General features: G+C 31.8%; 2 protein-coding genes across 2 annotated transcripts; one reads left to right on the forward strand and one right to left on the reverse strand.

Annotated features, from left to right (window-relative positions):
* Window positions 1-3966: 3966 nt before the first annotated feature.
* Window positions 3967-5567, forward strand: LOC142634344 (uncharacterized). The gene is made up of 3 exons (XM_075808643.1): window positions 3967-4112; window positions 4955-5013; window positions 5107-5567. Exons 1-3 carry the CDS (start codon window positions 3999-4001, stop codon window positions 5462-5464), a joined length of 531 nt encoding a protein of 176 aa, XP_075664758.1. The 5' UTR covers window positions 3967-3998; the 3' UTR covers window positions 5465-5567.
* Window positions 5568-11114: 5547 nt separating this feature from the next.
* LOC142622465 (uncharacterized) lies at window positions 11115-11546 on the reverse strand. Its single transcript, XM_075795935.1, has one exon. The coding sequence runs from the start codon at window positions 11544-11546 to the stop codon at window positions 11115-11117; it is 432 nt and encodes a 143-aa protein (XP_075652050.1).
* Window positions 11547-12283: the final 737 nt, after the last annotated feature.

The raw sequence follows: 12283 nt of genomic DNA on the forward strand, positions 1-12283 counted from the left end.
TTGCAGTACAAGAATGGCGTTTACAAATGTCACTACAGCAAACGCCACTATAGCCCGAATGGGCCTGTAGTGGCGTTTTTTGGACCTATAGTGGCGTTTTCACAAACGCCACTATAGGCCCAGTTTTTTGTAGTGGATGTGAAGATAAGAAAATAAGATTGTTTAACTTTTAGCTGACTTTTTAATATAATATCACATCTTACAAACTTTAATATGTTTTTTAGTTAATTTTGTATTATGTTCTATTTTAACCTTCCACTATTATCTTGCCATATAAATTTTTCTTTAAATAGTGTAATATATGATTCTTAAAAAAATACTATAATAGAAAATAGCCAAATATATATATATATATATATATATGTATGTATGTATGTATGTATGTATATTGTAGAATTCTTGCATGCATTTCGCGGGTTATTGACTAGAATAGATCATATTTTGACTTTTAGCTCAACAAAATGGTGTTTGCATGAAGTTTGAGTTACTAACTAGGAAACAAAAAAAAACAAAAAAACAAAAAAAATCCATAAAAAAGAAAAAAGAAAAAAATTTCATATTTTGACTTTTGATTGACCTCAAAAACTTTGCACTTAAGCTTTTGAAGTCTCACAAATTTTCACAATCTCATTATAATTTTTGAAGTCTCACAAATTTTCACAATGTCAGGGCTTTGTGTCCTTTTCCTCACAACTAATTGATATGTGAGTCTCTCTCTCTCATTTGAATTTGAAAATTCTTGGCCAATTTTGTGAAAACGAAAATTATTTGTGTGTTTGTTAAAATTTTGAATGTAATAACAATTTCGTAGTTTGATTGTTTGGGAAATTTTGTAGCGTGCATTGAATTTTGGAGGGGATCTTAGAGTAACAACATCGAAGAACTATTCAAATTGCGGTTTTCAAGTTATTTCATTCCATAGATGTGTCGAATAGTAATAACAATTTGGATGCACCCAAAAAAATTCACATACTAGCAGGTTTGCTCTAAGCAATCAAAACACTATAAAAATAAAAACCAAAATTTTCACGTGTGTTGTTTTCTTGATTTCCTACTTTTAAACAAGATGTGAAGATAAGAAAATAAGATTGTTTAACTTTTAGCTGACTTTTTAATATAATGTCACATCTTACAAATTTTAATTTTTTTTAAAAATAACTTTGTATTATGTTCTATTTAAACCTTCCACTATTATCTTGCCATATAAATTTTTCTTTAAATAGTGTAATATATGATTCTTAAAAAAATAGTGTAATAGAGAATAGCCAAATATGTATGTATGTATGTATATGTATGTATATTGTAGAATTCTTGCATGCATTTCGCGGGTTATTGACTAGAATAGACCATATTTTGACTTTTAGCTCAACAAAATGGTGTTTGCATGAAGTTTGAGTTACTAACTAGAAACAAAAATCCATTAAAAAAAATAAAAGAAATTTTTTTCATATTTTGACTTTAGATTGACCTCAAAAACTTTGCACTTAAGCTTTTGAAGTCTCACAAATTTTCACAATCTCATTATAATTTTTGTTTTTTTAGATTTAAAATATAAACCCTTTAAATGGTATAATATATAATATAATTCCCGCTAGAAGCACAAGCAAAATCATAATAAATGCATATTAATGATTAGCATAATTATAAAATTCCATACATAAAAAAACAAAAGTAAAAAAAATTTATATATTTTTAAAATTTAAATTATGTCACATCTTACAAATTTTAATATTTATTTTTAATTAATTTTGTATTAGGTTCTATTTAAACCTTCCACTATTATCTTGCCATATAATGTTTTTCTTTAATAGTGTAATATATGATTATTAAAAAAAATAGTGTACTAGATAATAGCCAAATATATATATATATGTATGTATGTATATGTATGTATGTATATTGTAGAATTCTTGCATGCATTTTGCAGGTTAGTGACTAGAATAGATCAAATTTTGACTTTTAGCTCAACAAAATCATGTTTGCATGAAGTTTGAGTTACTAACTAGGAAAAAAAATGTATACAAAAATTAAAAGAATTTTTTTATTTTTTTTCATATTTTGACTTTTGATTGACCTCAAAAAACTTTGCACTTAAGCTTTTGAAGTCTCACAAATTTTCACAAACTCATTATAATTATTATTATTATTAGAGTTAAAATATAAACTCTTTAAATGGTATAATATATAATATAATTCCCGCTAGAAGCACAAACAAAATCATAATAAATGCATATTAATGATTAACATAATTATAAAATTCCATAAATAGAAAAACAAAAGTAAAGGAAATTTATACATTTTTTTTAAAATCTCTTGTGTGTGTATCTACATCCATATTAGCTTTTAGGGTCTTAAAATTTTACTTTTTTAACTTTTACTTTTTACATATCATTATTTGAATACGTATTTTTAAATTAAATATAACTTTATTCTATATATAAACCTTCCATTAGAATCTTGTCATATTAGTATATTCTTCAAATGGTAGAATATAAAGTTTCATATAATCATAATCATAATAATTGTCCTTAATAATTACTGTAATTATCAAATTTCATATTCAGATATAAAAATAAAATAGCGAAAAAATAATAATAATAATTTAATAATTTCCGTGCTAGTCGGCTAATATATATATATGGACAAAATTTAGTTACAAAATCGATTGTAGCCCTAAACAACACAACCTTACTCAATAAAATAAGCATTACTGCATATTTTTAAAATCTAACCGTTTAATATATATATATATATATATGTGTGTGTGTGTGTGTGTATAAGCAAATTGATTTTTTGTTAATTTCTTCATATTGCATTACATAAGCTTTTAAGACCTTTAAAAAAAAGGCTTTTGAGACCTCACAATTGATACATCCATTATTAATATTTTTTTAATTGAGTGTAAATTTTATTCTATATTAAACCCTTCATTAAAATCTTGCCGTAGTATATTTTCTTTAAATGGTAGAAAAAATAGTTTTATATATAAATGTCATTATAGTAAATGTCTATCAATAACTACCATAATTATCAAATTACTACCATAATTATCAAATTACATATTTAAACAAAAATATAAATAATAAATAAATATATAAAATGATTTTTTTTAATTTCCCGTGTTTGCACAAAATCAATGTTGCATACACTGTTTTAAAAACTGGACCAGACCGGCCGGTCCGACCGGTTCAATCAGGAAAATCGGTGCAATCCGGTCCGGTTAAAAGCCCAAAAACTAGTCAACAATCAGTCAAAAACCGAGGTTGAACCGAAAATTTTGAAAAAAACGGTTCGATGCCCGATTCGGTTTTCAAAACCATGGTTGCATATGATAAAGTTTCTTTTTATCAATTCGTAAAAAGGCAACAAAAAAAACTTCGTTCATATAACTTGAATTATTTTTAATTTCAAAGTATTGTTAATGGATGTACTAGTACACATGTTAAGATAGAACTTTATAATTCAGTCGATTCATTTTTCATGGGGAATCGAGTCTACAATCCATATTTTTATTAGTTTTTGGCATTTCTTAATGCATGTGGCATCTCTTTGATGCTTTGTAACGAACTTAACAAACTCACAAGAACACCGTTAACAAAATATTGTTATTTAAAGATATCTTAAAACTGCGCGCCAATAATCACTTTACAAGTAAAAGTTATCGCGGAGATGGGAGGTAAAGGTTAGAGTGCAAATCTCTAAGAGAAAACTCCACACACATATATATTTAAGTTACACTAGAGTAGAATTCCTCTCAATCAACATCAAATACCAACGGTCCAGATTTGGCCTCATTCTACATATCACAACACACTTTCTAGAACCAGATCCTAGTAGTAGTACTAGATACTAGACACCCAACCAAACCAATGTGCAATGCAAAACCCTTAAAACCCTCACTATAAAAACAAACAAAGAAGCTACTAAAATCCTCGCTTGTGTGTAGTGTACGTTGTCTTGTCACGTTCAAGGTTTTGTCTCTATTAGTACTAGGAGAGATGGAGATGGAGAGTGTCTGCTCAAACGCTGTCGTTTCTGAGGGCTTTCTTTGCTCTGTCATGGAGGCTGTGCTGCTTCAGACGGCCAAGTCTCTTGCTTTTTTTCTCTTGATGGTATAGACCGTATACACCTTATGTTTTCTGGGATTTTTTTTTTTGTGTGTGTGAATTTGTTGTGAATTTTGCGTTTTATGTGTTGCTAGCTTTCTCTTTAATTCTCTGGTTTTGTGCAATATATGAGCTTTTTGATTGTAAAGTTGTGAATTATATATTGTTTTACGCACTGGGCTTCTTTCTGTTTTCACTACTGCATAGAAAAAAAAAAACCCTGAACTTTCAGTACTTGAAGTTGAAAGTTTTGTTGAAATTATTATGTGAGAAATTTAGGGAATATAAGAAAAAAATTGTCCTTGGTTTTTCTCATTTGTCTCTTTGGGTCAAAAAAGAGAACAGATGAGTATTTCAAAAATTGTTCTCATTTGTTGTTTTGCTGACTTGGTTCCAGCCTCTGTCTAGGATATGTTGTAACATAGAACCTGTTTTCCCAGCAGAGAGAATGTCATACACTTAAAAAAAAAAAAAAATTGTTGCCTGTGGGCCTATATTACTTGATCACCTACTAATGTGTAGGTCAAACATCATAATTTTTAGTGTACTTTTTTGATAATCTAATTTTTAGTGTACTTAAAAACAGTTTTTCCCCATTTGTTTAAAGCTCGGATTAAGTTGTTGGAGTAGGTGGAAGAGGAATTCTTTAGCAATCTGAAATATGGTCTGCCAAATACAAAATAAGTAGGTCTTACCTTTCTTAGGGCCTGTTTGGTTAGGCATTTTGGAAGATTAAAAGCACATTTTTAAAACCCAAATCACCATTTTGCAGCTGTTTATTCAAACGCAACAATTGATCTTTATTTTATACGTATTATTTAATTAACATGAGTTTGAAATTCCTTCAGATGGGAATTTTGCCAAATGGAATGGATTTCTTCCCAGGAGAGCCAGACACATTTGGAGGGTTGGTGACTTGATTTCTCTTGCTTTGTTCTAATTCATGCTCTTTTGATTCCTTTGTAAGGAGGAATACTATAAAATCGTTTTCATTTTTCAGGTTTCCAATCTCTGAGCTTCGTTCAGCGAAAGCAACTGTTTCAGAGAACATAGATTCCAGTGAAACAGAGGATGATGAAGACGACGATGACGATGACGAGGATGATGATGATGATGACGACGATGACGATGATGAAGGCGATGAGGATACTGAATCTGATGATGATAGTGAGGATAAAGGGGACCCCGAAGATGAGCCTGGGGCCAATGGTGATGGCGGAAGTGAAGAAGATGACGATGATGGTGATGATGATGACGAGGACGAGGACGACAACGACGATGATGACGGTGGAGAAGAAGATGCGGAGGAGGAAGAGGAAGAAGAGATACCTCAGCCTCCTGCAAAGAAGAGGAAATGAAAATGTGAACTTTGCATCTTTTTCCTTATCGTTTTTATTTGCAATCTTTTGTGTTAGGAGGGATGGTAGAAATCAAGAATGGAAGGGTTTAGGTGGTCTGTCAGCTTATTCTGGAAAAATATGCAATACTTTTTTATTCATAAGGAAATGTGCAGTATTTGATCAACTATTGATGTTTTTGTTTTTGTTTTTATTTTTTAGTTTTAACCTATGACATTCACTCTTGATAATCTTATAATTCTCTTATGATAGCTTTAATAATTTTTCTGTAGAAAGTAACGGAAAGACTAATAATGTGTGTAGTAGAAATAAAGGAACAAAAGCAAAAATATTTCCACAATGGCGGCTATTCGTGCATGGGCATGGTAGCGTGGGACAATTAGTTGAGTGATTTAACAGAATACCAGTAGGAGAAAAACTACCACTTTCTAAAAGTGAGGAAAGAGTACTAACTTGACATAATAAATACCAAACTTAGAAGTGATTTGGCATTCCTATTATCGAATTGAGCTAGATGGGGCCCATTAATTCAGCAAAATAAATAGCGAATTCTTAAGGAACTCTCGAATTCTTATGTAACTCGTCTACCAAATCTCATTCAAGGATCTCCTCAATTGGCATACAAGGAAATGAAATTGGATCGGAGGGGACTGTTGTGGTACTAACCTAGGATTCTTCTATGCTTAAGTCAGAATTGTAAAAAATATTGATCAATTAGAGAGAGAGTTGTAATGGTTTGGTTGCATACCTTGGTTCTACCAGTGAATGAGCTTTATTATTGGCCTTGGGGTGACTGTTGGAAGCTTCATTAATGGGGCGGTTATAGATGTTCATTTAGGAACTTATTTAGCTTTTTGATGAATGTGTGCTAGAATATACTTGCACTTTGAAAAAAGCGAGTAAAAATGAGGTTTTAAAAAACTGTAGATAAAAACTAAAAGTTATCTTATAATCCAATTGCCAAACAGAAAAACGTATGGTGCTTTGATGACTGGTCAACGCCGGTTGGACAATGGACATCTGTTATTTGTTGATGTCACCACCAGTTATTATGCAATTAATGTGGGTCTTTAATGATGGATAATTTTGTCCACCCACTTGGAAGACCTTATTTATTTTCCTATAACCACCGGTATGAGTAATAATGAACAACTTCAAAAACCAACAAAAATCCCTTTGTTTGGAAAGTAAAAATGAAAAAAATAAAAATTGAGAATCTTATTCAATTTGGGTAATTTGGGGAGTAAATTGATCATTTGGGTTGCCTTATTCTATTTCTAGAGAGAATTTTGGATTTCAAAACGCCGAAAATGACAATTTCTCCTTTGCGGGGTGGGGTGGGGGGGGGGGAGGGGTCAACTTGCTGAAATTGTTAGTAATTTTTTGCTTCAAAATATCAGTTTATCGCACATTTGACTATTTATGATTTTATGTGCCAAATATAACCCAATTTTTCTAATACAATAAAAAAATTGTTCTGACACCCTTGAACTTTGGAATTGTTGCACTTACAATCATGAACTTTTTTTTTATAGCTAATTTAGTACATAAGTTTTGGTACTGTAGCAAATAGCTTTAACTTTTTCTTTTGCCAATTTAGTAAATAAAATTTGATACTGTAGCTATAAGACCCTCACAGCCATTCCCCCCCCCCCCCCTCCCCTTTTCCTACCAATTTAACCACTTTTGCACCAAATAATTTTAAAAAATGATAATGAACGGGACTTACAACAACAACATCAAAGTTTATGGGTCTATTTGTTACAAACTAAAGTTCATGTAATAAATTGGCTGAAATATATGTTTTGGGGTCTAATCGCTACATAATTAAAGTTTATATACTGAATTAGCTAAAATGAAATTTTATGGGGTGTAAGAGCAATTACATTAAAGTACGGGGGTGTAGACATTTTACCTCAACACAATTGCCAAAGTTCTTCTCGTGACTCACACACCTAGATAACTTCAATCGTGCCATATAATGATTATAAACAATTGTATCTTAGCAAATGTTTGCCAAAAAACTGGTTTAGGGCTATATATATTAACACCATTCAAGTAAAATGTCATCAAGAAAGCAATTGAGGCGTTTATCAGGTTGCATGCAAGCAAATTAAAAGATGGATGATTGAAGCATTCTTCTCACTTGAATAATGTAACAAGTAAAGTTTTTTAGATATCAATTGAAAAAGTGCATGTCAAGACAATTTGGTATCAATAAAGTTTAAAAAAAATATTTGAAATTATAGATATTTATAAGAAGCTTTCACAAGTATGAAAAGTGTGATGTCGAAGTATGTCAATAAAATTGGCACAAATTATGGATGTTTCAACCTATTTTTTAACAGTCCATAACCAAAATAAACAACTTTTCAAAATATAAGATGATGTTCCCTGGATTTTGTATTGCTTACAATGACATGATATCTATAAAAGAGACCATGTATAGATAAGTAAACAATCAAACTTTGATTTATATTCTTAAATTAGAACAGAGTACCAACCACAATGCACGGAAATTAAACAAAATTATTGATTGTTTTTAAGATATTAGATTGTAAAATATAAGTTTTTAAAATAGTAAATTTCTTATTAGTTTTTATTCTTTGTCAAATTAGGTATCTAGTAGGGCATATGTAATTTTGTTCTTTGTTTTGGGATGTTGATATTGCGTGGAAGTAAAACTTGTGTGTTTGTTTTAAATTTTAATTAGATTTTCAAAGGGTAGATTAGACTCCTTTGCATTTGTGCTATTTTGTTTTGGTTAGCAATGTTAGAATTTGTATAATTTTATAATTATTGAATAAGTGTCAATCTGTTGAGCTAAACTCTTTTTTGACATGGGTGAATCCAAATCAATGTACTCTCTTAAGTTTTACTAGAACTCATTTCAATCCTCTAACTTCACTTTCGTTCAATTTAGTTCTCTAAATTTCAACTTTACTTGATTTAGTACTCATGTTAGTTTTCATCAGAAAATTGTGCCATTCATGACCTCAAAACTACGTCATTTTAGGTTTTACAATTAAAAAATAAATCCAAAAAGATAATAAAAATAATTTTTTTCATAAAAATATATTAAAAAGAAATTGATATATTTTACCAAAAAATATTTGGTAAATTTTCCCCAGCAATCCAACAAACTTTCCACACAACCAAACAAACCAGAACAATCCAATCACAACAAGAACCAAATTAAAGCAAAAAATTCCATTGCCAATGAAAGATACACCACCCTACGAGATAATAAGGTAATGAGCTGTCAAGAGCCTTGTGGCACAATTGGTTGGCTCTTCTTAGTATATTCATGACATCTAGGGTTCAAAACCCCACTTTCCTTAATAACTATCGAGATATTAGAAAAAGAAGTAACGAGATTAGGATAATGTGAAATATTTTATAATATCAGATTATTGTAATTCTACGTGCAACAAAATCAACCAAACACTTCATATTAAGGTAATATAACCTTAAGAGTTAGGCTCTTTTGGATATACCACTGTCAGTTTCTTTAAGACTTTCTTTCCTCTTCCCGTGTGTGCGCATTAAAATACTTAATATTCTCAAAAAAAAAAAAATGTAATGTAACCTTAATTGATTGATATTAAGTGAACCAAACACCCAAATTCAAAATCAAATCCAAAGTTTGCCACAGCAAGATGTAACTAGTCATTCACTTATTATAATGGGTGAATAGGTAGAACTTCTTTCAACAACCAACAATAATAGATTCTGAAGGCAATAAGATGAAAGGAGGATCCCAAGCGTAAGAAAATTTGACTGAAGCAAATCCCTCTAACGGCTTGCCTCTGATAAGAAGGCATTTGTCATCCATTATTGACAAAATGGAAGGATCAACATTTTCTACTGTCTGAAATCCCTTGCAAGACAATTTTATGAGCAATTGAGGGCAATTGCAGTTGTTGATCACGGTCACGTTCCATTCAGGTTTGCCTTGTATCTCTCTCCCGCTACGGATTGTGTTAATATTAATGTTGTCCAGGGAGCAAGCACAGAATCCTGAAATTTTATAACGGGATTCCAGTTAGTTCAACTAGTAAAGTATTTTGTTACTATTCCATTTATCAAAAAAAAAAAAAAATGAAGGAACACCAACATTATATGTCACTAGATCATTTGGCTATAATAACTTTTTAAGCACACAATTTTTTATACAGTGAGATTGAAAGAAAATATTCAGTAATATAGGAACAAATCTGCAAAAAAAAAAAAAAAAAAAAAAAAAAAAAAAAAAAAAAAAAAGAGAGAGAGAGAGAGAGAGCTTATGAATGAAAAAATTCGCAAGGTAAAAGCACTGTACCTTTGCTAATGAGACTCAGAAAAAGAATAAGAATGAAAGACATAGTAACTGTTGCCATATTGCTAAGAAATTTCTTCAAGATTTTGCTATTTGGTGGAGGGAATGGGCATCTTCTCCTGTTTAATTTATATGTTTAGGGTGTGTTTGTTTGGAGGTGAAATAAGGTGGATGGAAAACTTTAGAGAGAAAATAGGAAGAAAAACTTTTTTGGTGGGTGTTTGGTTGGAAGGAGGGGAGCGAAAAAAATTGGTGAGGCTCAAGTGTTTTTTCCTTGGGTCTACCAAAATGTTTTCTCTTCAAAATAGAGAAAAAACTAAGTGGGAGGAATTTAATATGTAAATGACAAAAACGCCCATGCCCATGTGCACTTGCACATGGGCTTGTCCAATCCGTTGCCCTCTTTTTTTTTGGTCTGGTCTGTAGACTCTGTACCTCCTTCTTCTTCTTCTTCTTTTTTTTTTTTTCTCTTTTGCTTTCTTTTGTGATTGTTTGTCTTCTTTTTTTTTTTTTTTTTTTTTTTTTAGACGTGATTTTTTTTTTATAGATATGATTTTTTATTTCTAATAAATTTGGGTGATCTCTCTAAAAAATAAATAAATACATTTGGGTGATTGCTTTTTTTTTTTTTGTCATTATTTTTGTTTTAATAGTACATCATTTTTTAACAAGGGCATATGAGTAAATTTATACAAATACATTTTTTCCATCCCTCTACTTTTCCACTCCCAAGCAAACAAAAATAAGGAAAATTAAAATTTTTTCTATCCTCTCACTTTTCCACCACTCCAACCAAATGGAACCTTAAAGTTTAGAATTCCATGGATAATTATATTACTTCCGAAATCATATCTAAATTAACTTTTTCAAAATTTCAGAATTTCTCTCCTATCTATCAAATTTTCAGAATGATTGACTTTCCTTGTCAACAATGGATTAAATGTTTGCTTGAAAGGAAAATTATAAAATATTCTAGACGTACCAGAATCTTCTAGAATACTGGCTGTAAATTATATACGCATTTATTATAGTACCAGAATCATCTAAAATACCCTTGCTTGAAATTGCTTCATAGTTCATACCCTTAATTATTGTAAAAATGTTGTAAAAATGTTGTGGACATATCATTTCTCTTATTTTTATAGTTTCTTTTTTTTTTGAGAATTTCATTGATGGATAACTTTATTAAGTGAAAGGTAAATCAGTGTTTACAAAAGCTATTAAATCTAGCGAAACAAACTCCAACCAAATAGAAAGTGGAAAGGAAAATTTTGCTCACCTAGCTAAGGCATCTGCAACAACATTGCCTTGCCTAAGGGAATGAAAGAGCAATCAATTCTCTAAAGAATTTAAATGAGACAAAGTGTTTTGTAGTAGGTGACCATACTCTGAGTAAGTCACATCTCTAGCTTGCAGGGCATTGATAACAATTTGTGAGTCCCCTTCCAGGATGCAGTTTTCTACACCAATCTCTCTTGTGGAGGCAGCTGCTCGCCTAGCTGCAAGCATTTCCAGAACAGCAACCGATGAAGGGGCACAGATTTTTTCAGAGACTGCAGCTTTGATGTGACCCAAATTGTTCCTGATTACCACCCCAATTCCTGCCTCACCTGTTTCTGCAAATACAGTCCCATCGAAATTTTTTTTGAAGTGATGTACATCCGGCGGCTTCCACCTAATGTTCCTGAGCTTGTGGGGGTTTTTCCGGTGTTCTGTTATACTTCTTATACTCAACCAGATAGTGCTGGGCTTCTGCTGGGACATGGTATAATGGGGAGATGGGATGCTTTAGCCTCGACTTGTTACGTCGAGAAGGCGCCATGCCGTGACTGCAAACAGCTCCCTAGTGTCAGGTCTGCTACCGAGTATTTCCCATAAGTCCGCAAAGCTTCCTCTAGCAGCTTTCCTCCTGTCAATCCATTTAAAATCCTGATCCCAGACAGCTCTAGTTTCTTCGCAATCCCACAGGACATGTAGAGTATTTTCTGTGTAGGAGTTACATGCCTCACACTTCAAGCAAGTTAACTATTTGCCTTCTCCACAAATTTTGCTTTGTGGGGAGTGAATCTGAACAAACCCTTCACATGAACTGCTTGATCTTTCTCGGAACTTGCAACTTCCAAACCCCTGACTAGAAAGTTTTTCTAGCCCTAGAACTTGAGCCCAAGGCAGCTTCTCCCAGACTTTCTTCACATAGTGCTTTGTACCCCGTTTTGACAGTGTAAACTCCATCACTACTCTTTGGCCAGATTAGTATGTCTTTCGGAGCAACTGAACTAATGGGGATGGCTTTGACCCTTTGGGCTTCAAAAGGCAGAAAATTTGAATCAATGATCTGGGAATTCCACCACCTTGAGACAGGATGGATCAGATCAGCAACTCGAGCATTTGCTGGAAGTAAATTAATTGGAGATAGAACCTTCCCCGACCCTTCACCTGGAATCCAACTGTCACCATAAATCCAGATGCGCCTACCACCACCCACACGCCATTTTGCACCC

The sequence above is a fragment of the Castanea sativa genome, chromosome 1, assembly GCF_040712315.1.
Source record: "Castanea sativa cultivar Marrone di Chiusa Pesio chromosome 1, ASM4071231v1".
NCBI classification, from domain to species: Eukaryota; Viridiplantae; Streptophyta; class Magnoliopsida; order Fagales; family Fagaceae; genus Castanea; species Castanea sativa.

What these genes read in the sequence shown, in the direction of transcription:
- LOC142634344 (XM_075808643.1), top strand. Translation starts at nt 3,999, where the DNA reads ATGGAGATGGAGAGTGTCTGCTCAAACGCTGTCGTTTCTGAGGGCTTT. An exon ending in TTGCTTTTTTTCTCTTGATG is followed by an intron (nt 4,113 to 4,954) that starts GTATAGACCGTA and finishes AAATTCCTTCAG; the next exon opens with ATGGGAATTTTGCCAAATGG. An exon ending in GAGCCAGACACATTTGGAGG is followed by an intron (nt 5,014 to 5,106) that starts GTTGGTGACTTG and finishes TTCATTTTTCAG; the next exon opens with GTTTCCAATCTCTGAGCTTC.
- LOC142622465 (XM_075795935.1), bottom strand. Translation starts at nt 11,546, where the DNA reads ATGTCCCAGCAGAAGCCCAGCACTATCTGGTTGAGTATAAGAAGTATA.